Here is a 27,453-nt window from a genome sequence, read left to right as displayed (position 1 = left end):
CCCTGAAATATATATATTTGAGTTGGAGACTTTACTGTCAAGGCCTCTCTTTAAAGTCACTTTGAGTAAAAAGTGGCACATCTAACCCCACTCTCCCCTACAACTTTTCTGGTCTTAATATCTCATTAATGACTCCTATAGAGCAACCTGACACGAATCACAGCACAAAAAAACGATGTAGATTTTCGGGAAATGCTTCCTCTCATTTGGGGCTTTCAGCATTCTCTGTCAACACTGGGCTTCGTCCTTCTCCGCCCCCTCGCCCCCCTCCTGCCAACCCCACTCTGTTGTGATTGGTTACCTTCTGGAACACTTTCAGCGCAAGGGGCAGATTTGAGCAGGCAGGTGGGGGCATGGCCGGAGCGTGCCTGAGCACGTTGCAGCATTACCATACATGGAAAATCCGGATTGATCTACGTAGATAAATCCCGAAAAATTTTAACAAGTGAATCGAAACCGGCGTTCCTAGTGTTTAGTGCTCTGCACAGCCACCCCAGACGGTCAGCAGGGAATACGTCTAAATGCATGTACGTCATTATTTGACACTTATAGTATGGTTACACATGACTATAAATCATTATAACAACGTTTATAGGTCATAAAAGTCGAAAAAGCATAATAGGTGGACCCGTTTAAAGAACGAGATAGGCCGCTGTCACGAGACATACAGACAGACCGACAGACAGACTGACAGACAGACGGACAGAAAACGCGTAAGTAGCATCTGTACATCGTTCAACAATTGAGCGCAATTTGCACCAAAACATCTGCTTTTTATAAAGACCAAATAATTTAATTTTTGTCTCATCAGTCCAAAGCATTTTCTTCCAATATGAAGCTGGCTTGTCTAAATGAACTTTTGCATTCTCCATGCAACTGTATCTGTGGCGTGGGCGCAGAAAGGGCTTCCTTCTCATCACCCGGCCATACAGATGTTTTGGTGCAAATTGCACTGAATTGTAGAACCATGTACAGATACACAATCTGCAGCCAGATGTTCTTGCAGGTCTTTGGAGGTGATCTTTGGGTTGTGTAAAACCATTCTCACAATCCGCCGCATATGCTGCTCTTGTACTTTTCTTGGTCTGCTAGACTTGGGTTTAACTGCAACTGTGCCTGTGTCCTTCCATTCCCTGACAACGTTCCTTACAGTAGAAATTGACAATTGAAACCTTTGGGAAAGCTTCTTGTAGCCTTCCCCTAAACCATGACAATGAATAATCTTTGTTTTTAAGATCTTTTGGGAGCTGTTTTGATGATCCCATTCTGTCTCACTTCAGCAGAGAGTCAAAGAGAAGTGCAACTTGCATTTAGGCACCTAAAATACATTTTCTCATGATTAAACAGACAATTATATGAGGTTCAAGGCTTAACAATATAATCCAAACAACTTTGTGTTTAAAGTCATCAGTTTTACATGCTGTTACAGGCATTAAAATCAACAAAACCACAAGGGTACCCATATTTTTGCACAGCCAGTTTTTCACATTTTATTTTATTTCATACAACCAAATACTGCTTTTCAAAAAATCTTTGTTTGGAAAACATCGCAGTACTTAGCTGTTCCTGGTAAATTAAAGACATACCACTTTTATATTTTTTTTGTGAAAGCAGAGTCAATTATAATGCCGGCTGAGAGGGGTTCCCAAACTTTTTCATATGATTGTACAAGTGAACCAGCATTACAAAGCAAAACCACACGTGATCTGAGGCCATTCATTCATTGGACAGACATTCTGGGGTGGAGAGAAGCAGGGAGAACAAAGTACAAACTGCAAAATATATCATTGATATAATATGGGGTTAAAAATAATAAAAGACCTACATCTAGCCTATAAATAAAGAAAAAAAGCATAAAATTATTGTTGTTTCATATGGTTATAATATGTTGCCCTATGTCAATGCCACGTTATGTGGCTTGTAGTCTACGATGTGAAACATAATGTTTTCTGTATTTTTGCTGCTGGACGCGCGGCTCGCGTGAAGAATAAGCTCAAGCTGACAAGCTGATTTAGCTGTGTATCAGCTTGGTGTCAGTTCGGCGCAGCTCAGCTCCAAACTGACACGGGGACAGTATTGACGGTCCCGTTGGGAAGACAAATAAAAACACACACTTCATGCAAAGCGCAGCGTGAACCTGTTGGCACTGTAGGCTACGGGAGACGCTCCTCTCCATCTGATCGCTGAACATATCAGCATGTGTACGCGTCATTATCAATATTTTCGCTCTGGGCTCCCGGTCAAACCACAACTAAACTTCCTAACAATGGCGACAACAACACTTTCCCATAATGTGAAGCTGATGGCGATTTATTAAAAAAGAAAAGAAAGAAAAGGCACAGTGCTTCCTGCAATTGGGTCCGATCGAGTATAGGCCAAATTCACACCACAAATGAACTGCAGCAGAGTGCGTTTGGAAACGCACCGAGACTACTACTTCAGCTGGGTCTCGGAGCGCTTGTTTGGTCCGCCCCCGATTGCGATTGCTGTATTCACACATGTCTGAAAGATGCGCACCGAAGGCGGAAGTGCACCTGAGTTCATTTCAACCGAACTAAACACGGCATGTGTGAATACACCCTTAGGATGTCCCGATTCTTGTGGCCAAATTTAGGATGGTTAGTAAGACCTGGATGTCTACTACATCCGGCCAAGATTTTTAGTGTTGAAAACAGCATCCTATTTGGGCGATTCTGACCCATAATCCAGTGCGAACCTGAAGTGAAATCACATCAACAGAGCCTCCATATGAAAAAAAACAAGGATGAGATGGGTATAAAAGCAAGAGGCAAGATCAAGGCGCAACGTTATGATGATATAAATAAGTAAAAGTATGTCACAATAGTATGCATAATGCATCCTAACTAGATTATTTTTATCGTTGGATGTAGTATGTAGAATAGAAAAAAGAAAGAGTATGTGATTCGGATGCAGGGTGAACAGGGGCAAAACACACACGCTGATTATATACAGTAGCTCCATCCCATTCAGTAGAGCACTGCTTGCCTATTCAGCCTTCTGTGTGTGTGTGTGTGTGTGTGTGTGTGTGTTTGCGTGATGTAATGCCATTATCCTCACTTGCCTGTCCCTCCACTTTTACTGTTCTCTCTTCAATCAGCACTTATCCTGCGAGCATCTCTGAACTCTCCCCCCTCTCTCTCTCCTGCTCTGTCTCTCTCTCTCTTACTCAGTCTCTCTCTCTTTGTTGCTTTCTCTCTCTCTGTTGTTCTGTCTGTCTCTCTTACTCTCTCTCTCTCTCTCTCTCTGTTGCTCTGTCTGTCTGTCTTACTCTCTCTCTCTCTCTGTTGCTCCGTCTGTCTCTCTTACTCTCTCTCTCTCTCTCTGTTGCTCTGTCTGTCTGTCTTACTCTCTCTCTCTCTCTCTCTCTCTCTCTCTCTGTTGCTCCGTCTCTCGGTACGAATGCCGCTACCTTCAGCACTTCTCTCTCATTGATCGGGGCAGGTTTAGCTGACATCATCGTTCCATCTCTATCTCTTTATTTTTCACTCTTTCTCTCTCCCCTCATCCCTCCATCCCCACGTTGGTCTGATTCATGATGTATACCTCCTCTCCTTCTCTTTCCTCCACTCTTATTGTGCCTCCCACTGCAAACAAGCACTCCACAACACTTTGAAACATTTACAGATTGCATCGTTACAACGTAATACTTCAGAGATTCAAGAAGCACCGGCTCAATATTTCTTATAGATGTAACACCAAAATGAGAATCAACAAAAATGATTGGAAGAGAAAATGATAGGCCAACCAAACGTACCATAACATTTGTAATCATACAAATAACAGCCATATGTATAACAGGACTTGTGTATTCTTCACCCCAAAATTAGACATAGTAAGGACATGGGTCCTTGTGTGTTATAAAGGGTCTATGGTTGTATGATTTATTAATATTTAGATCCAGCCAAGTCTGCAGCAAACATTCCATCTCCTCATCAGACCAACATTTTTTTTTCTTTTTTTTTATGTCAGTATACAGGAATAATCGCATACAAACCTGACTGCAGTACAGCTGTTTGTCTACTATGCTCGGACTGTGCAGAGGCTCAACTCTTATACATCACTGCAGAACACAACTTAAACAGCTGTGCATGCATATTATGTTTGCAGGCCCCTTGCGTCCCCTCCCCTGTATATGGGTTGGCCTCATGCCAAATATATAGGTGTATGAGAATAGAACATAAATTGAATTCGGAAAAAAATTAGAGCACTAACACCATTCAAACCAACTAGACTTTAGGCATCAAGTGTGATTGGGCAATTGAAATGAAAAAAATATTTTGGAAAGCATAGTGCCATGTCAACTGTGTCCAAAGTCAACACCGCCATCTACCACGAGGTTGTAGAGCACTTGAATGTACAGGGGCACATGTGAGCAGATGAATGAACATACTTTTCAGAAGGTTGACTTTTCTTTGATATGCATTTTCCCTTATTGGTTTTATGTAATATTCTAATATTTTGAGATGCTGGATTTTTTTTTTAATATAATAGAACAAAATGTAAACCAAAAAAAGTCTCACTTTTTCAATCAAATTACCATGATGATATGTATAACTTTTTGAGTGCACAGTATCCTGCATTGGTGCTGAATGTTTGAATCCAATGTAAAACATGAGGTGTAGAATCCTCCCAACACATTAGCATGCTCCATAAAGCTGCTATGCATGTTCCAGCTAAGCTCAGTTAAGCCACTAGCCTTCACTCTGGGGCTCTGTGCGTTCTTCACAACCCACCTTCCTCCTATTCCAATGTTCTATTATATGGTATAGCGTGGGTTTTTAATGTTTCCGCATTGCTTTTAGACAGCTTCCTTAATCTTCCACGGTACATTTTTAACAAGCACACACACACACACACACACACACACACAAACTAAGCATTTGAAGATATATACAGGAAGATATAAGTAAAGTCTGAGACAACTCTCCCTAATGTGCCCCTTCCCTCACCTTTCACGTTCACACATCACCGACTGGATATTGGAGTAATGTTATTGTAAAAGTAATCTGTTTTATTAAAACACTAGAACCGCCACGGGGTCAATTTGACCCGTGGCGGTTTTTCAACTGCCCATAACTATACTTTTACGAAATATTGAAGCCCCCAACTCTTTGACTTTTCCTAAAATTGTGTTGTGATGCTCTCCCTATGGTTAAATAAAGTCACAATTAAACTGGATTAAAAAACAGGCATTTATACCTAGAACCGCCACACTGGGTCAATTTGACCCGCACAGGAAAATGAAATATTTTCGAGCAGGTTGCTAGGCAACGGCATTGTTTGGGGTCCGCGATCTGACAACTGTAGCCTACGTGCAGTCATTCATAAACACTTACAATAGATAAGAGATGAAGATAAATACCTAACAACATTAGAGTTACTAAGTGAAATGAGTGATGCCAGTCTGATAGCGAGAGACCAGAACTGAGCGCTGTCTTCCACACACCACAGCTCGCAGCTCAACTGACAGACAGCTGAGTGCTGTCTGTGAGCGGACAGAGAGCGACGGAGGGATCCTCCGCCTCAAAACATGTCAACGTGGGGAAAAATGAATGAATAATCAATTAGAGCTTACCTAAAAATAAGTTTGCCATGTTACTGTTTATTGTATTTATGATTTTAGCTCATTTGGACGCTGTTTTGACCTTCTGTTTTCATTACTATACTTGCGATATTATATCTACTTTCAGTTTCATTACTGAGTCGCCACGAAACGTGATTTGTGTTCTTAAAGATACTTAAATTATAAAACAAGAGGTCCAAAGCACGGATGATTATTAAACAAACTAATTTATGACTTTATATCACACTAGAAATGCACGGGTCAATTTGACCCGCCTGGCGGTTCTAGGTATAAATTGAATGCTGGCGTTTCTAAGGAGAGTTCAACATTTTTATCTTTTTGCCTCACTCTCCGGCTCAAGAAAAAAATCGACAGAAACCGTTCCTGTAACTGTGTGTGCATTATATGATACATAAATGGGCATAGGTCTCTCATCTAGGTTAGCTTAGCTCAAACACTGCTAATCAAGGGGGAGCAGGTCAAAAGATAAACTTAACATCATCACTAAACGCTCCTCTGTGCTTCTTGGAACTTTTTACCACGTTATGTTGCACTCTGTAATTGTACACGTTAATAAAAATAATAATACATTTTATTTAAAGGCGCCTTTCATGGCTCTCAATACAAGGACGCCGTACAATCAGACACATATACAGTACAATCAATGCAGGTAAGAAACAATTGAATTAAAAACGGTTAAAATAGAGTGGGAGATGGATGAAGGTGATATGGTGAAATGGGAAGGGAAGATCAGGAGGGGTATGCACATTTGAAAAGGTGAGTTTTAAGCTTTGATTTGAACTGTGATATGGAGTCAGTGTTGCAGATGTCAGGGGGTAGTGCATTCCAGAGCAGGGGAGCAGAGCGGCTGAAGGCTCTGCTCCCCCATCGTGGTGAGACGGGAAGAGGGGACAGTGAGGTGAACAGAGGAGAAGGAACGGGAGGGAGTGGCTATTTGAATGAGGTCTGTTAGGTATGTGGGGGCAAGGTTATGGATGGTTTTGAAGATGGAAAGGAGGATTTTGAATTGAATACGGAAATGAACCGGGAGCCAATGAAGCTGGTGCAGGACAGGGGTGATGTGGTGTGAGGAGGGGGTTCTGGAGATGATCCTTGCTGCTGAGTGTTGAACCAGTTGGAGTTTATGGAGGGTTTTTTGGGGGAAGAGGAGGGAGTTGGTTCGGCTGTGGCGAAGTGGGTAGGGCGGATATCCCTCAACCACAGAGTCAGTGGTTCGATCCCCCGTGCCCCCGGCAACTGTCGAAGTGTCCCTGGGCAAGACACTGAACCCTGAATTGCTCCCTCAATCGCTATCGGTGTGTGAATGGTAACGTGTGAATGGGAACAGGGCTCTGGGTGTGTCTGGTCTCAATAGGATTTACCTGTATAAATGAAGGCTTTTTTTCCCAAGATGTATTTGACTCCAATAGGATGTAATGTGTGACGCCATGCTGTGTGTGTTTGTGTGCAGCAGGCAGAGGAGGTGGTCCAGACAGAGCTCCACATGCACAGCAGTGACTCGTCAGAGAAGCAGCAGCCCAAGAGGCTACACGTCTCCAACATCCCCTTCCGCTTCAGAGACCCTGACCTCAGGCAAATGTTCGGGGTGAGATGACAACCGGACCACACACACACACACACACACGCGCACACACACACACACACACACACATGGGGTGTTTGCTTCAGGAGTTATGATGTAAAATGCACATTTTCAGTTTTTCACCTATCAAGTAAATAAAGGCAAAAAAGTACCCCAACTTTCAACAGCTCTCAGGGATTTTCCAAGGGGAGTTGATTTACAACTTTTTAAGATGTGTTATTATTGGACATCTATACAAACACATTGGTGAAGAAAGCTGGTGGTAAGGAATTCATTCACAGATTTTCCCATTAGATAGTTCTCCTGAAATCCTCCCATACAAACACAACAGTTCAATAGGTTCTCAGTGGAACAGCCCAATGCGACGTGGGATAGTGTCTTTGCTGTAATTGCCATTTTGCATGTTTGTGTGTGTGTGTGTGTGTGTGTGTGTGTGTGCGTGCGTGCGTGCGTGCGTGTGTTAGCTGTGTTGTTTGTGGCAGCTATAGTAGCATGCTTAGAGGAGAAACACTAGCAGCCTATTCCTTGGAGTGTGTACCAATGATTAAGTCGAGCTACCTGCATACACACACACACACACACACACACACACAAACACACACACATTACTGAGTATAGATTTACTGGCACAAACCCAGCACTAACATTTAATGTAATAGGGAGCTGGAGATTTACCCCCCCCCCCCCCCCTCTGACACTAGCACCAAAACTCCCTCCTTGCTCCAGGAGGAGGGGAGCAGTCCCCCTGGCCATACCCAGCCTCAAAGCTCTAAGTGTGGGCAGAGGATGGGGATGGAAAGGCCCGTCAGTGGACGGAGACACAATTAATGGGATTCCTCCTCAGCAAGGTTAAAAGGGAGTTTATCCTCATTAGGGTGTATATAGGAGGACAGCTTCAGTGTATGGGTGTACAGTAGGTGTGTGCGTGTGGATGTGTATGTTTGTGTTCACGTCTGTGTGTGTGTGTGTGTGTTTGTGTGTGTGTGTGTGTGTGTGTGTGTGTGTGTGTGTGTGTGTGTGTGTGTGTGTGTTTGTGTTCAAGAGTGTGTGTGTGTGTGTGTGTGTGTGTGTGTGTGTGTGTTCTTGAAAAGGAGCGTGAATACCTGGAACCTTCTCCCAACAGACTGCAGTCACTCAGGGCGCACTCAAACTAGGAAAAGTCGCCCTGTACTGTACTCCCCCACCCCCGTCTCCCCGTCCCCCCTCCTCTCCCCCTCTGGCCTGTACTCACACTGCCCATAAACCCCTGAGCCTAGGCACCATGGCTTCTTGCCAATACATCACCACGTCTTTATGTGCGCAGGTTTGGGATTTGGAGCGTATTTGGATCCGATTGTTTTTTAATATTTTTTCATCCGACCGATTTTGCAGGAAACATTCCACTTACACCTCAGACTTACGCAAACCCTTCTGCAACATTTTTGTCCGTTTACGCGCATAGACATAATGGGTCGTGGGCAACATCCTGATATAAATTGACATAATGACATTAGCATCTGTACCTTGCCCAAGTCGAGACACTGCAAGTGAATAGGGTTATATTTTTAACTGTTATATATCATCAAGGAACTCTGCTAGTTGATTACTCACATTAAAACAATGATTGTTTCTTCATAAATTGTTTGAATTAATATACAAATTTGGCTAAAATCTAACTAATTATGCATAAAATGAGCATCTCTTTGCAAACCAAAACTCTAAATGTTATTGGGGACATTTCTTCCAGCACTTCTTTTTTTATAAAACTATAGAAACGATCCACGTCCACGGTGTGACTAGCAACAATGGTTTGAATCTAACGTTGACTTTCACCATAGTGACTTTAACTTCAGCAGAGTATAGTTTAGCACTTTTGATCCATTGTGTCTGAAGGCTTTCTGCTAGTCATGGCTCACACGCTCTCTCTCACTCACTCACACACACACACACACACACACACACACACACACACACACACACACACACACACACACACACACACACACACACACACACACACCTTCCTTCCTTTCTCCCTGTTAATAGCCCAGCTTTAAGGATTAATGGTTGTGGGCAGGGCAGTGGCATGCAGTCCAGATTTCTTCGGCACAATGGAACTCTCTGCTATTGACTTGAAATGGAACTTGTGAGCAACTGGCTCAATCTCTCATTACTGGCTCTGCTGCTAGAATACAGATGAATGCAAAACAAAGGCAATAGCTACGGGCAGTACAGCAAATGGAATTCTGTGTCATTCCACAAAAAGGCTGTAAGAGTAAAAAGCAATATGAGAGCATTAAACAGAGCCATATAAAAAAAAAAGTTCAAACAGGTGCTCTTTATGTATTTTCTTATTTTAATACACACACATATGGAAGTCCAGATCAGGACCCAAGAACCAAGCCAGATCACTGTTAGGCCTTTCACACCGCCGCAAAATCGGCGCTAGTTCTGGGCTAGTTCGGAGTTAGAGCCAGTGTTTTGGTTTCACACCGCCAGAGAGCCTGCTCCGGGCCGTAAAAACCGGTTCAACTCATACCCCAGGATTGAGCAGGGTTTGATAAGAACTGCTTGCGCCAGCGGGGGAGGGATTATCCTGACCAACCAGACCAACTAAAACCTCATGCCCGCCATGTTTAAAAACACCGCTACTACGAGACGTAAACATAACATAATTACCGAACGTAGCGATCAAATTGACCGGCGAGAATACGCTGTATGGGTCCTGTTTGGTTAAGAAAGCAAAGCGAGAGCTAACACGTGTAAAAATAAGACGTATTCGCCGCTGTTGTTGTGATTAAAGCTAGCGGCAGCTTTAGCGTTAGCCACAAGAGCAGCGGCGTCGGGCGACGTACACACACGTTTACAGTGACGTCATGACGTTGCTCTCTTGCCGGCTCCATGGCTGTCTCCGGTCGATGTGAAACCAACCGGTTCATAACTGGGATAAGGCTGTAACCAGTTTTGAACTGACCCCAACACCAGCCTGGAACTGACTCTTGGTTCATTTTGGTGTGAAAGGCCTATAAGTATACAACAAAGGCACACACACACACACACACGGCAGGAAAAAGTACGCTCTACTCTGGGGAGGGGAAAAAAAAGGAATAAAAACTAGGTTCATTACCCAAGCTTATTTGAGTTTAATTCATAATTAGAACAACACATTTGCAAGGGGGAAATTACCAGGCCGAGGGAAGAGGGAAGGGCTTTAATGGTAGAGCGGTAATTGGCATTCACAGAGCGCCACTTGACTGATTCAATTCTCCCATTCTCTCAAGGTGTGTGCCCTGCCTGAAATCTGTAATCTAGGACTGTAGTGCCGCAAAATGATTCCCTGGGCTTCCCTGAAAAGCTCCCCTGCATCCCACCTGCCCGAGGCTTATTTGGATTACCACATCCCCTCAAACAGTATGGAAGCTCTCCCCAGTCCAACCACCACATGTCAGGGTAGATGTGGTGCTTTTTTTTGGGCCGTTTTCTTGAATTTCTTTGTAATTACTTTTGATGCATAGAAGCATTTTAAAGCCCTGTCTTGCGGAATCCAGCTGGGCCTAGACGGACCTCTTTTCATTTAGCCCCCCACACCTAGTGAAAACTTGACAAGCTGATAATTCTGGAACTGCACTGGCATGCCATCCCCCTAGGCTTCAGCTGTTTTTAATTAATAAGCAGGCACTTAGTGAGCCAGCCGCAAGAGGGTCCTTACTGTCACACTCCCAGAGGGTGGGGAGGGGGGGTCCTAAATGAGTCATTAGGCATGCGCACGCCCTACTATAACACCTATGGTCTACCTCCATCAGCAGTGTGCAAGTGTCTGTGTGTGTGTGTGTGTGTGTTTTGAGTGTGTGTGTGTGTGTGTGTGTGTGTGTGTGTGTATGTGTGTGTGTGTGTGTGCGTGCGTGCGTGCGTGCGTGTGTGTGTTTTGTACTAATGGACTTTTAATGACACATACAGCCTAATCACCTGTTCCGGAGGCTTCCAGCATTCCAGGTATCCCAGTGTTCCCAGCAAGGGAATTCTCTTTTTTGTAATCTCTCCCGTTTCCTAGCTTACTCTAATACGCTCTCATTTTGCCTCCACCAATTATTCCATAAGGCTAGCACTCGAGGAGATGAGGTATAATTATAGTGTTAAAAAATCTGCTCATTTACATCAACATATTAGCATGGCAATGCAGCCCCCTTGTGTACCGACTGAGTGGGATAGTTAGAACGCCGGAGCTTTGCCACTGTTTGTGTCCCAGTGTGTGTTGTGTTGATTAAGACAATCAAGAGTGTTTAGAAACAGAGAGAGGCAATGATAGGAGTTATTGCACTGTTTAACATGAAGTTAAGGCACTGCAGGTGAGCACTGCACATTTTAGAGCATTATTTTTGAGATATTGTTATTTTTTTGGCTACCATAACCACAGTATAAAACAATCATTAGTGTTATGCGGCATTGCGTATCCCCTTGATTCATATGATATAATACCAGGTGTGTTCACACAATGAGTAGCAACTTTCGATGTGGTTTTTTCTCTCTCTTGTACTTCTGAATACAATGCATTTTGCAGAGTGGTAAAAGTAACAAAGCAGATGTTGTAGCTCACTGAAGTGAACAAACAAAGGCTTATTAATACATTCTGTGTTTCTCATGCAAACTCATTGTTTGTCTCCATTAGTGCATTTCCATTTTTGCTTTCAAAATAAGAAAAAGACTTACCAAAGCACATTTTGCTCTGAAAAGTTGTGTCCATGTTTTCCACTATACCAACACAGTATCCCTTCCCGCTCTGCCTTTTGCTGGTGCATTGCAGCAGATCTCACCACCACCTGTAGATCAATGAGACAGGGTGACACCCGTTGGCACATTGTCCCTTCGTTCCGAGTCGCATACTCTTTCTTTTTTCTATTCTACATACTACATCCGACGATAAAATAAATCTAGTTAGGATGCAATAGGCATACACTTGGGACATACTTGTACTTATTTATTTCATCATAACATTGTGCCTTGATCTTACCTCTTGCTTTTATATCTTTCTCATCCGCGTTTGTTTTCATATGGAGGCCCCGTTGATGTGACGTCACTTCAGGTGCGCACTGGATTGTGGGTCAGAATTTCCCAAATAGGATGCTTTTTTCAACACTAAAAATGTTGACTACATCCGGTCAACATTTTTATCCTAAATCTGGCCACAAGAATCGGGACATACTAAATATTTTTTCTACTATACTGAATAGTAGAAAGTATGCTGTTTGGAATGCAGAGTGTGTCTCTAAAACGCCATGGGGGAAGTACAATTCTATGGCACTTCTACGTCAAACTTACACTCCTCTAAAGTTCAGATAGGAATATTGTACTGTCTATACTTCAGCTCATATACTGTATGTGATAGATGTACGTGCTAGTACTGATTAAGAGTTTTACAACTGTGTGAGCACAACATTAATGTCCTCGCTGTCTCATGTCTCCATTTCTTGACGTTTTTCTTCTTTTTTTCTTCATAACTCAATGCTATTCACGCCTGTGAGTGGGTTTCATAACATTTTAACGGACTTTAAGTATTACAAATAGCTTGTGAACCACACATAGTTCATTTGTCTTATAAATATTGTTGTTTTTCTTCCTTAAAAAATGACTGTTTTGGACATAAAGGGTTTCCGCCCGACAGTGACAAAATGCTGATTATACATGTGAATCATCGAGTAGTAGGGGAGAGTGGCCTGAGTTGTTCCAGTGGGGAAGTTGTGCCACCCCTTGTTTCTAGAAAACCGTGGAAGAAATTGGAAATGTGACCATATATTTAAGAAGAGCCATCCATTTGACTCATCCTGTAAAGAAGGAAGACACAAGGAATAAGATATAAGCACATTTAAGCTCAAAAAACTGTGTTTTGCCTTTCAAAGTAAAATTTCCATGATAAAGGTTTTTTGATAATTGTGTCTGAACAATTATAGACAAGTTTGAAAACATTTGACACATGTTTTAGTGCTTTAGCATGCTACACGTTGAGTCTATACAGTTAGCACAATGTCAGCCCTAACTGCTGCATCATGCTAATTATCCAAAATTCTGGGGTTGGGGTGATTTGTGCCAGAGGGCCTATGTGAGTTATAGGTAAGTAAGTAAGTAAAATGTATTTATAAAAGCACATGTATAACACTTTGCACTGTCCAAAGTGATGTACATAGTGCATTCAGTAGGTAAACAATGAAGGTAAAATAACAATAACAAAAATAAAATACATAAAGCCCATACATCCACATATAAACAAAGATAGTAGTGCAGAGGTAAGATAGTTAATGGGGAGGAAAGCCAGGGTGTACATATGGGTTTTGATCCTTGATTTAAAGGCAGAAATGGAGAGGGAATCACATTTGTCAGGTGGCAGTTGGTTCCACAAGCACGGAGCAGCTAGTGCAAAGTACATTTCTGAGAGTTGTGCCAGTGGCATGGCTGTATACTCTGGTCACCAAAAAGAAATTGATCGTATACAGTAGCTCAGAAGAGACTGACATCTCCATTCCACTTAACGACACCACTGATGAGAGTTCAGATGGCCAGAAAGATGATGATGGTGACTTTGTCATTGTGAGCTTTGCAGGTAAAACCATTAGATCTGCTAGGCCTTGTTTAAGAAAATGTACCTTCAATCTTTGTAAAATATTTACTTTATTTACTTTAAATAAACCTTAAATATGTAATTGTCTTATGGATTTGTCATGCATTACAGTTTATGAGATATATCAATGGCACAATTTACACCACACCGGGGGCAAGTTGTGCCACATGACAACTTTTTTTCCGAAAGCTATATTTCTTAAACAGTTTATTCCAGATCCAAAGTTTTTATTGCCAGGGATGCACAACATCCTGACATATATGTACATATTAGAGTTGTAGACATAACTGTCAAGGCCTCACTTTAAAATAACTTTGAGTAAAAAGTGGCACATCTCACCCCACTCTCCCCTACAATATAATAAAATATGAAAAAATGCAACATAATTTATTATTATCTAAAACATCTAAAGTAAAATGTATTATATTTGGCACCATGTTTAACACTTGCTGTTTGATGTTGATCAAACAGAGCCACACACACACACACCTCACAGTAGGACTTTGCAGACATAGTTAGAGCAGACAGAGTGAGAGAAGCAGCCTTCATCAGTGAGGGAGCCACACTGTGTCTTGAGGCTGATTCACAGTAGCAAGTCTGCCCTGGAAAAGTGCTCTAATCTGGGCTAATGGAGACCACTGCTGTCACTAAGCAAACCCCTGGAAGAGAGATGGATGAAGGAGAGCCAGTGGAAAAACTAGAGTGAATTGTAGAAGTAGAAGTGTAGAAGTGTAGTGATACGATACAACAGAACAATTACAAAGCAATAAAAGGGCACATATATTACTGCTATGAAAACCAATGTAGAATGGAAATCACTTTGATAATATTCATATTATATACTAGCCTGGAAATCCTGACCCTGATATCTTGAACGATAGAGGGTCTGGCGACGATCAATAGTAATTTCCAACTCTAGGGGCGGCTCCTACTCGTGCATTTCAAATGCCACTGCACGCAGTTGGATAGCACTACAACCAATCAGAGCGATGCACAAGTGACGTAAGCCCCGTTCGTTTAGCGAACAGCTGTTAAACTGTTCAATTAAACGTTTGCCGTTGTCGGTCGGCAAAACAGAACATTCCACTTACTTGCTAGTGAAAGCTATGAGTCCCGTCTTCCAATTCGTTAAGGGTCGAGGCCAAAGCAGTCTCAAACTCACACAACATATCCGCAGCCATCTTTGATGTTTACTATCACAGCTTCGACGTCGCATGCACGTCACTGTCGTCATCCGGTTACGTCCTCCCCAGAGCACCATATAAAGGGCTCTGGCGCGCCCATATTAGATAGAACCAATTGAAACGTTATACCAGATTTCTGGTAGTCTTGATAAGCTTCAACGGAGCGTCTCCAGACCAACACGCGCAGCAAATTTAATTTGCCAGCGCCTAGTGGCAGGTCTGGGAATGCCAGGCTAATTATATACAGTAAGGATGGCCACAATCTCAGAACAGTAGGCATGAATAGTAGGAGTAGACATTAAAGAGGACCTATTATACTTTTTGACTTGTATGACCTATAAACAATGTTATAATGATTTATAGTCATGTTTAACCATACTAGCGTATCAAATAATGACGTACATGCATTTTGGAGATGGCCGAAGCACAGTGTTGACAGAGCATGCTGAATCGCCCAGATGAGAGGAAGCATCTCCCAAAAATCTACATAGTTTTTTGTGATGTGATTCGTGTCAGGTTGCTCTATAGCAGTTTTTAACAAGAAATTAAGACCAGAAAAGTAGTATAATAGGAGATCTTTAATAATCAACCAATCAGTATCATCAACAGAAAAACCTCATTGAGATTAGACATATCTTTACTAAGAGTGACCTGCAGCCATGAGAGCAGCAGAATAAATGATCAAATAAATAATCACAACCAATAACATGCAAATCGCATCAGCATCCAATAACAATAATATATATTTTTTCTTCTTTTGTATATACAGTATATATTAAAGGAGGAGTCAAGCCAAATAGTCTATTTTGCCACCAGTGTGTGTGTGTGTGTGTGTGTGTGTGTGTGTGTGTGTGTGTGTGTGTGTGTGTGTGTGTGTGTGTGTGTGTGTGTATGTGTGTGTGTGTGTCTGTGTGTGTGTATTATTGTAAAACAAAACCCGTAAAGAAAGTCCCAAAAAAACTAATTGGTCCTACAAAAACAAAATGTTCTGTGTGAATCCAAAAAGCCTGATGTATGCTATTCCTCTGTGCCAAAAACCATTAAAAACACATCAATGATCCACCCTGGTGCACTAGGTGACATGTTATTTAATTATCATCAACACACGCACGCACACACACACACACACACACACACACACACACACACAAACACACGCACACACACACACACACACAAACACACACACACACACACACACACACACACACACACACACACACACACACACACACACACACACACACACACACACTATTTATTACTCTATCCACAGTCCTGCTGTCAAAATACACACTAGAGCACCAAAATGTCGATTAATCTGCACCTGAAAATAGTCCCCCCCCCCTCCAAATAAAAAGCCGCACTCTATCCTGTTTGTGTTACATTAGTTAAGAACTGCAGGGAGCAGCTGTTTGAGGAAAGGACTGAGCAGAGTAACACGTTCAACAGAGACCAGTGAGCTCCGGGCTGACGAGTCAAGTCAAGTAAACTTTATTTATACAGCACATTTATAACAGCCGAGGCGGACCAAAGTGCTGTACAGTAAAATAAGTAAAATACATTACATCCAAAACATCATAAAGACACAGAAAAGCAGAAATTAAAATAATAAATGAAAACACAAAACAATAGTAAAATCTTCTAGTAGACACTACTGGGATAGAACCCTCTCAACTAGAGATATAAGCCGAGGAAAAGAAGTGGGTTTTTAACAAGGATTTAAACTGATCAGTTTGTGTCAGCAGATCTTATTTCAAATGGCAATCTGTTCCACAGTGTTGGAGCTGCAACAGAGAAGGCTCCATCGACAGGTACAGCCAGGGTCAGGGAGTCACACAGTATTAAGAGACTTATGGTGAACGTTTTGAATCTAATGTGTTGACTGTAAGGACATCTGGGAACAACACCCATCGTTATCTTCTATCTGTTAAAGGTGCACTGTGTAACTTTGGCTGGTGTCAGAAAAGTGAACATTTTCTAAGATATATTCTCATATCTGTAATAAACAAACATTGTTTGAAGTTAGAAAGCTTCCTAAAAAAAAGTTACTGTTCCATAGTTCTGTTTGTATATTTTTTTAGTGTTAAGTTTGGTTCCAGGTGCTTCAGATCATTTAGTTTTTTATTTATGACGATAGAATTATTCAATGCTAAGGATTACATGTAGAGTAATCTTAATTATGTTTTGTAAACTGTTCCATAAAATGTCTTCTTTCATACTAGTTTAAATCAAAGGTCCAAAATGTACATTTTATAAAAATAGCATTATTTTCACTGATGGTCTTGTTAGCTGTTACATGACGTAATTTAGGATCAGAAGTTTCAGAAATATTTCAAAGTTCCTCTTGGCACCTTTAATGTGTAACCGAGCAATATGAACCTAAATACACCAAAATAAAACTTAAAATGTTATACTTATAACTTTCCTTAATGTCTTTTACGGCCACAACTTTATGAATTAGTTACTGTGAACACACAATAGAAGGCAAAAAATACACTCAATGAATTTCACACCTCTATATCACCTCCTTGGTTCTTGTTCATAAGCTTCATTGATCAAGACAATTGAATTTGTGCTAACCAGGGCTGTTTTTGTGTGTGTGAGTATATCCATGTGTGTGTGTGTGTGTGTGTGTGTGTGTGTGTGTGTGTGTGTGTGTGTGTGTGTGTGTGTGTGTGTGTGTGTGTGTGTGTGTGTGTGTGTGTGTGTGTGTCTGGCAGGGTAATTAGTTCTAATGAAATAACACAGCCATTGCGGACAACAGTTAAAGGAAGGTTTCATCCCACTCATTAAGCTGAGCCGAGGAGCGCTTCCATTTGTCCCATGGTTCTTAATGATCTGGTCTGAAGGACAACACCCACTGGCTCTACACATTCTCACACTCACACTCACACACACACACACACACACACACACACACACACACACACACACATGTACACTCTCTCTCACACACATACACATACACACATACATACACAGAGAGATATGGGTTGCATACACAGGCACACTTCTTTTTAGGGATGTGCTCCAAAATCGATACGGCAATATATTGTGATATTTATTTTCGTGATATCTGTATCATATCGTCAGCTCCAAAAATCCACTTGTGTAGATTTTGCAGTACGGGTTTGGAATTTGAATTAAAGTTTTGAATTCAATTTTTACTGACTCAATTTGTCCAGTGAGTTATCAATATAAGATCTGGGTGGTCTTAATACGATGTATTGTATTATGAACACCCAGATCTTATGACAGGAACTTGTATTTCAGCTGTTTTTACATCTTCAGAGAACTATATCATATGATTATCGCAAAATATCACAATATGCATAATATATATATATATATATCATACCTAAACCTATGTATCACGATCCTTGCCAATAAACACCCATATTTTTTTGTAATTTTGTTTTTATTTATCTTTATTATTTTTTTTTTAAGAAGAGTAGCATTATTCACATATGAATCAATCATCTAATGAGAAATCAAGATGTTTTAATAGTAGTGATATAACCTGTTGATACATGCTTCTCGAAATGCATGTGTTGTGACATTGGAAAAGCACCCACCCCCCATCTGAAAAACATTTCACTTCTATTGGCAGAAATCTGGTTTTTGTTCAAATTGCAATACGGTCGGTCACACACTCAAGCATAATACAGCTGGTGGCACTCATTTCGAGTCCACCCGATCTATAATTCAGGTGGCATATAATGATGCATTTTACTTGGATATCCAAGATGGACAAGTGCTTGCCATATGGTTGTAAGCAGTAATGTGCCCACTTTTCATGCTGTCCTTAGAAAGTTTATTTATAGTTTATGTGTCGACTTAACCAGTCAAGGAATGGAGTCTACAGTATATGGCCCTAGCCGTACCTGCACAAAGTGACCCAAAATATTTGTCTGACTTCTGGAAGCACTGGCATTGATGCCTGTATGTGTTTAACTCTATACTTGTTTGTGTTTGTTTGTGTTGTATTGTCTGTGTTTTGTATGTATTTAATATGGACCACCTGAGTCTGGTATCTTATCTGAAGAGAGGGGTAGGCAGAGAAAGAGAGCCCTGAACTTTACTGAACTATTCACAAACAAACAGCAGAACATTGCAAAGAACCAAGCCATCAAAGTAGTGTTCAATTCAAAATCACATTTGTATTATTTCACTTAATTTTTTTAATTATGTATATTATTTTTATGAAATCCAAATTGTTGAGCTTTCTTATTTCTTCTACTCACATCCTTTTGACTGTTCATGAGAGTGTGTCCATATATTCAGCGTGAACACAAATAGATTGTGTGTTAGTTCTTGCAACCCTAAATGTGTAACATATTATGCAAATGGTGAATTTGATATGAATGTTTTGCATGGCGGACTTCCTTCATCATCAGGGCTGGGTGGTAATGTGACCTTGCCCTTGCTCTCTTTGCCTGCCTCCATGTTTATTTATTTATTGAAATAATCTTGTTGATTCAAGGTCTACTTATGGGAAGCTCAAGGCCTAGCATTAACATAACTGCATGGCAAGGTTAGCGCAGCTGCTTCACATACAGCAGTTCATCCTATATACAGGACGGGGGCTCACACTGGGTTTTATGACCATCTATAGGCTTTTTAATACTGCCAATTAGTTTATTCTGAAGCTGAAATAAGTTGCTGTTTTGCACTGAAATTAATTCTATATGTATAGATTAATTTTGATGTTTTCATTTTACAAAGGACAAGCAGAAACTCTCACATAATCATGAATTTTCATATAGAAATAAATATTAGATGGATATACTGTAAGGTAATGTAAAATACTAAATGGACATTATGTTATTATTCTATCTTGTACAATTAAAAGTGCACTATTACACCCTTCACACCAACAGGAACCAAAAGCCAGCTCCGGGCTGGTGCTGGGGCCAGTTTAAAACTGGTTACAGCCTGATACCAGTTATTAACCGGTTGGTTTCACACCGACCAGAGCCGGCAAGAGAGCATCGTCATGATGTCACTGTAAACGTCTGTGTATGTCGCCCGCCGTCGCTGCTCTCGTGGCTAACGCTAAAGCTAGCGCTAGCTTTTTAGCACAACAACAGTGGTGGATACTTGTGTTGCCTCTTGCTTTGCTTTGCTAAGCAAACAGGACCCATACAGCGTATTTTCACTGGTCGATTTGATCGCTACGTTTGGTAATTATGTTGTGTTAAGGGATATGACATAGGAGCATCTTGTAGTAGGTGTGTTTTTAAATATGGCGGGCATGAGGTTAGAGTTGGTCTGGTTGGTCAGGATAATCCCTCCCCCGGCCCCTGGCGTAGGCAGTTCTCGCTTCTAGCCCAGCTGGAGCAGGGATTTAACCGTTTTTTACAGCCTGGAGCCGGCTAGCTCCGAACCAGCTCAGGTTTTGCGGCGGTGTGAAAGGGGTATTAGTAACTTTGGGTGATTCAAAAAAGTTAACATTTGCTTAGGTATAGTCTCATACTCTAACAACAAACTTTCCACACAGGAACATCTGATCCCTGTAACACTGTTTGAAGTCAGAAAGCTTCCTGAAAAGTTACTGTTTCATAGTTTTGTAGCCTCAGCTAATTTTTATTTTGAATTATGATGATATATATATTTCTTAATTTGTAGGATGAATATGTTTTGGTGAACTAACTGGAGGTTCCGCAAATGCAAACCAATCCCCCTCCATGAAAGTGTATAGTGCACCTTTAACAACAAAACATCTTAATGGTAAAAATACTAAATAACTAAAACAGACCAAACCTTAGAACATGGGTAGGATACATGAGCACAAATGCTCGTATGTCATATCCCTTCACACAAACAAGAGTTGTGTGAACACTAACAGGTTTTGAAAGCCGGTGTAATTTAACTCTTGCATTATTAATATTCCTGTAGATGGTCATAATGCAGGAAGCAGAAGACATCAACATAGATATACACACTTAAATGGACTGACTGTATGTGCTTTGTGTGGAGGGCAGGGAGCGGCACTCATCACATTATTGTGCTGTGCATTATCAATACTTTTAAATACAGACCCACTGTGTGAAAAAAACAACAGGCCAGTTGTGCTTTAAAGGTGCACTATGTTAACTCTGGGTGTGTCAGAGAAGTAAACATTCTCTAAGGTATATTCTAATAACTGAATAAACAAAACTTTCCTCACAGGAAAATGTGATCCCTGGAACACTGTTTTGAAGTTAGAAAGCTTCCTGAGAAGTTACTGTGGTTGTTTACAGCAGCAGGGCCCACAGTTTGGTTAACGAACATATTCTAGTCTTACGTTTGGTTCTAGGTGCCTCAAAATAATTTTGATTTATGGTGATACAATTATTATTAGTAAATACGTTTTCTATATTCATCCGTTTCAGAAATGTTCGAATCACTATGCAAATGCCTTTTTTCATATTATAAATCAGAAATTACTATGTACAGGTCCTTCCGACACGTTTTCAAGAAGAAAATGTATCATAAATCAGACAGTTAAAAACTTTTAAAAAATCGTTCTGTAATAACCTTCAGAATAGTGCGAAGTTGAGACTTTTGGTGCAGAGTTTTGAAAGTAACTAATGTTGAGACAATGGCTGTTAAAGATGGTTGTCTAGGAGAAAACAGACAAGGTTTCGTCAAATAAAAACCAAAATGTACATTTTTGACCTTTTGATTTATAATTGTATTAAAGAAGACATGTTATGGAAGCAAAATAGACCAAAAATCGCCTTAAGTGTGTGGGCCTTTGCCTTCACTTTAAATACTCCAGCTTTACTAACCTTTATTATTGAAAAGGGGGGAAGCAAGATGATGGGGCATCATTAAGATCAGTGGTGCTTACTGAGGCTGTGTGCTGCTATAGCGGATACGCTTCCACCACCATAATGTTCATGAGCACTATAGCCCTGGTCCCCAATTAACACACACACACACACACACACACACACACACACACACACACACACACACACACACACACACACACACACACACACACACACACACACCTCTTTATTACCACAACAGAGCAAACACAGCATTAAACAGCATTAAGAGTAAATGGATATTTTATTAATCTCATTGCCAGGAGTCTGTTAATTCGGAGCGTTGACCTTTTTAAGTAAAGTAAGGGGGATGGAAGCTGTGTGCCTTTTCCAAGTGTCCAGACATTTTAATTTATTGTGTTGTATTGCAGATTACAAGTAAGGAAGAGGATTAGGGCCACACATAAGAATTTTTTTAAATTTTCTTTAATCTCTGAATTCTGAGAATAAAGTTAGAATTCAATTTGTTTTCTTATGTGTGGCCCTATACCCCTTCCATTCATAAGAGAAGAGTGCAGTTTGCCACATACTAATGATGTCTCCCCCTCTCTTCTATCCCCCACCCTGTCTGTCTTCCACAGCAATTTGGCAAGATTTTAGACGTGGAGATTATTTTTAACGAGCGGGGCTCCAAGGTAAGTGCATGTACATTGCTATACATACAATGAACAAGTTTCTCACCCACATACAGTAGGATTTTTTTTCCAGCTGACTGTATTTGTCCCCTTTTCCCTGCTGCTTTACTCCTGCTGTCAACAACTCACACACACACACACACACACACACACACACACACACACACACACACACACACACGCACACATGCACGCACACACACACACTTTCTCTCTCTTTCCTTCTGTCTAATAATAATTACCGACCTATCACTGACACTTTTACACCTTACCAGGCTGCCATACATTGACACAAACAATGAATTGCTCCCACTTCTCCTAACGCTGACACTAGGATTCACACACACTCTGCAAACACACACTGTCTTAATGCCTGCATGGGTGCTAAGAGGTGATCTAACTCAACCCAGCTGAAATCCAGTTTGGAATGAAATCTCAGAACACAACAATAAATACATAAATACCCCACTAACTCCAACAGCATTTAGGAGTATTCGTCTTTACTCTTGACATTTCTCGACATAATGAAAAGAAAAATCTTCCTTATCTGATTTTTTTTCTCTTCTGCGACCCTTAAAGGTGCTGTGAGCGGAATGGTTCTTTTAGCTAACTTCCTGTTAGTGACTGCAGTTAGCAGTCCCCTCGCTCGTCCCTACGTCACCACATTAATGCACTGCGCTCTTCAAGAAGCGAGTTACCTAGCATAATCTCAGATCCATAAGTGTGATGAAAACATGATAAAAACCATCAAAACAGACATTGGGAAGGATTTTTACCTGCTCCGCCATTATAGGCGCATAAACATTCACCCCTCTGTTGCTCTGGCGTGTACCGGCAGTGAGACCATGAGTGAGACGGGTGTCGGTTTGTAGCGTTCTCTCTTGGTGATTGGATATTAATTTTGGGATCCCCCAAAAAGTTTATTAGCCGATTACATGCTGAGCAGCTGACTGAGAAATCGGCTTTATGAAACGCGCACATTATGAAAGTGATCACTGTATGAATAAAGAGTGATTTAATACTTATATTAACATAAATAAACCGCTTACTTCACCTTTAAAATCTTCTGTACATTAGTAAGTAGTGTAGTAAAAAGAAAAAGTATGTGATTTGGTTTTTACTGGGAGTTTTTTCTCAGCCGAGCTAAGGGTGTAAGGGCAGGGTGTCATATTGTATCATATTGTATGAAATGTAAAGCCCACTGAGACAAATGTATTTGTGATTTTGGGCTGTACAAATAAAACTGATTTGATTTGATTTGAACTCAGGGATTGACAGCATTATTTTCAAAAACAGATAGGCTATTTATTTTTTCCTTATCTACAATTGTACAATTGTTCTGGAGCTGATTGCACCAGCTGTCTAGAAGTTAAATGTTTATTAAAATAACCGTATCCATGTTTTCCTCAATGAAAACGGGTGGCACTACACAAACTATAGGTCTTAGATAGCCTAAAGTTAGTTGTTACTAAATCCCTACACATGGTTCACAGTGCTCACAGATAACCCCTTTTCCACCAAAGTGAAAAAGGGGCCAGTGCTACTGCCGATTAGTAGTTGGTTCAACTTGTGAACCTTTTAAAAAGCAGTTTGCTTTTCCACTGGCTAGAGAGCCACATCATGACGTCACTGTGAAGCTAGCTGGTCCCCAGGCTAACGCTAGCTCTAGCTTTAAGCACAACAACAACAGGCGGGTACAATATACTTTCACAGGTTTTAACTCTGGCTTTGCTTTGTTAGTCAAACATGACTTATCCAGCATATTGGAGCAGATTTCAACCTAAGTCAACCTAAGCCCAAGCGCTTTGTCTTCATTAAGCCCAACAGTATATCCATAGACAGCGTCAGTAGTTAAAACCAAAACAAACCGTCTCTGATGTTGTCATATTCATATGCCAGCCAAGCTTATGATTTAGCCTGATCATTAAGAGTTAACACAGAGAAGGATTTATAGTTAGCATGATAGCAGTCAGCCCCTCCGTCTTTAAGGAAAGAACACCCACTGCTTCCTTCCATGAGAACTCTTCCCTTTAACAGGTCTGGTTTCCATTCACTTCATGCCTGTGTGGGTCCAATTCCCCCACAACACTAATTATTTAGACATGATAGAGGAAAGACAGCAGACTATCAGCATTAGGGTGAAGAGCAGTCAACGTACACACACGTGGCAACAAAATGTCAAAAGGATTAATTTAGCCTCCCTCTTCACATTTTTTTAAATGTATTTTTTATCTGCTCCCCCTCTCAAGGGCAGGCCCATGTGTTATTTATGCCCGGCGGAGGGAAATGAATCCTGTATATGCATACAAGATCACGGAGCTCGGTGCTATTTCGCACATATTATCTGCCGAAGCTATTACAGGGCCAACGACTTGCCCGGGATGCATAAGCTAAAAAGGACTGTCTGCTCGTCTGCCAGGCATATCAAAAGGAGTTCACTCTGCCTCTACGCCATAACTCAGCAATGGGGAAAAGCAGGCCAAGAGCAGCCAGAGAAGGGAACACACGTGTGTTTTTTTTTACATTGGCACTGTTGGCCGTGACGAGCCAAGCCGAGCTGACTTTCCATGGCATACTATCTACTATTTAGTATGGTAGAAAAAAGATTTAGGCCCGATTCGTGTGGTCAGATTTAGGATGGATAGAAAGACCCGGATGTCTACTACATCCGGCAGAGATTTTTAGTGTTGAAACCAGCATCCTATTTGGGTGATTCTGACCCATAATCCAGTGCGAACCTGAAGTGACGTCACATCGACGGAGCCTCCATATGAAAACAAACGGGGGATGCAACAGATATAGAAGCAAGAGGCAAGATCAAGGCGCAATGTTAGGATGAAATAAATAGGTAAAAGTATGTCCCAATAGTATGCCTACTGCATCCTAACTAGATACTTTTTATTGTTAGATGTAGTATGTACAATAGAAAAAAGAAAGAGTATGTTTTCATTTGCACTTTAACCGATTCGGGCCACACCCAGGACGGAACTGCTCTGGAGTGAGCTGATATACTAGCCGTTCCGTCCCTTCATTGCTAACTAACGGAACTGAATGTCTGGAGCGACGGAATATAAAACACACGTTGAAATAAACAGCACTTTTCCCTCGGAGCATTTTCGGTGTCAAATCAGAAATGAGTCCCCATGCATTTTTAATGGCATTGAAGGCACCACAGGAAATGCAATGTTTGAAAAAGGCAATGAAAATGATATATGTCGTCGTTTAGCGTGAAGGACTGTCAATGGGCTATAAAAGTAAGACAACAGAAAATCTTGCTTTATGTCGTCCGCGGAGCAAAGTGTGATTAAACAAGGTGCCCATAGCTCTAATGTGTCTCTTTTCAGCTCCGTAAAAGTTAGAATTTCCAATTTAGATGACTGTCACTTGGACAGCACTCATCAGGCACAACGGAAGCATTTAACATAAATAGCCCTTCACACAAGCAAGCCCATGAATGAGAGCAGAGAGGATAGTATAGTTCAAGCTCTTACTCTTAGCTCATTGACATAGATGGATGAGGCTTTTGCAGTGTAAAGGTTTTGGAGGCATGTTCTTACTACTACATATGGGTTGTTTGAGCGAGCTGCATCCCCAGGCCCAGGTTATGAAACACAGACAGACAGACAGGGCCTCATGAGCGAGCTGCGTCCTGGGGCTCACAGAGTCAGTCACGGCTGACTGATGCCGTGGAGATTGTAATTGTATGGCACTTATCTGCTCTCCCACAGGGGGCCTCGGCGTATACCGGCAAGAGGGACTGCAGCCTAGGGCAACACACACACGCACGCATGCACACACACACACACACACACACACACACACACACACACACACACACACACACACATGCACACCCTAAACTCCATTGTGTGTGTTGAGGCTTTCATTCCATCTTCTAATTCAATCAGGTCCAGTTGTTTCTTTAAATGCAGAAGTACGACGGAGTATTAGGGCCACGTTGAGGGGAATAAAAAAATGAAATATGCGAATATGGCCTCGTTTACACACACACACACACACACACACACACACACACACACACACCGTGGACATGTATTCATATCAGGGCTCTTGTACTGTATGTGGTTTTGATGTTGATGTCTTGTGTTCCCAGCTTTGCTCACTTTTAACTTCAGCTGTGTTTCTGGTGTGTGTGTCTAACCATCTTAAAGAGGTTCTGCTTCTAGTTGTAGACACACTGCAGCTCTCTCATCTGTGCTCTTGTGTCTTTTCCCTCTCTTTTCCCCTCTCTCATTCATCATCATTTCATTCCTGGACTTGCTCTCTGGTTGTGGCTTGATCTTTGGGGCCACGTCGCAGGGTTTTGGGTTTGTTACATTTGAAACGAGTGCAGACGCCGACCGCGCGCGGGAGAAACTAAATGGTACAATCGTAGAGGGACGCAAAATCGAGGTGCCTTTTCCTTTTCCCTGTCTCCTCTCTCTCTCTCTCTTTCCTTTCCTCTTCCTGCCTGACGTTTCCTGCTATACTTCCTCCTTCCTTCCCCCCCCCTCTCTTCCTCCATCCATCCCCTGCCTGCTGCACCTTGAACGCTGCATGCCGAAAAACCCTCTGAACCCGTAAGTGTGTGTGTGACACGGAGAAAACAAAAACTATTCAGCGTGTGTGTCAGTGTGTGTTGCAGTGTTTTTGTTTGTTTGTATATTTTTGTTTTTTTTTAATACAAAATGTGAATTCTACTTCTGTTCATGATGGATTGTGACGTGTGTGTGTGTGTGTGACTTTTGGCTTGTGCATGAGATATATGCTAGACATACATCAGAATCGAAATGGCGTTTATCTCTGGCCCACAGTGCAGTTGATAAAATAAAAAAATATAGAGTTAAATAAGATAAACAAGATAAACCTAAACAATATTTACATAAGATAAATTCTAAATACTAAGTAGTGCAAAAGACTTTCCTGTGCAATATAAAACAGTATGCAGTATATAAAATAGAAAGTAAAAAGTAGATAAACAACTCTTTCCAAATGACTTTCACTGGTATGCCAGTGTTGTTGTGTGTGCTAAATCTT

At 41.3% G+C, this 27,453-nt stretch overlaps 1 protein-coding gene across 1 annotated transcript in view; it reads left to right on the top strand.

The window, feature by feature from the left end:
• rbfox3a (RNA binding fox-1 homolog 3a) overlaps window positions 1-27,453 on the top strand; it is a gene marked incomplete at its 3' end in the record, with an annotated part of 327,028 nt that overhangs the window by 273,126 nt on the left and 26,449 nt on the right. The window contains exons 4-6 of the mRNA XM_080048488.1: window positions 7,056-7,190; window positions 22,363-22,416; window positions 26,737-26,829. Coding sequence (XP_079904614.1) covers window positions 7,056-7,190; window positions 22,363-22,416; window positions 26,737-26,829 — 282 coding nt within the window. The remainder of the gene's footprint in view (window positions 1-7,055; window positions 7,191-22,362; window positions 22,417-26,736; window positions 26,830-27,453) is intronic.

Source organism: Ammodytes marinus, assembly GCF_949987685.1.
Source record: "Ammodytes marinus genome assembly, chromosome: 20".
Lineage (NCBI taxonomy): Eukaryota > Metazoa > Chordata > Actinopteri > Uranoscopiformes > Ammodytidae > Ammodytes > Ammodytes marinus.
This window is presented reverse-complemented; position numbering and strand designations above follow the sequence as displayed.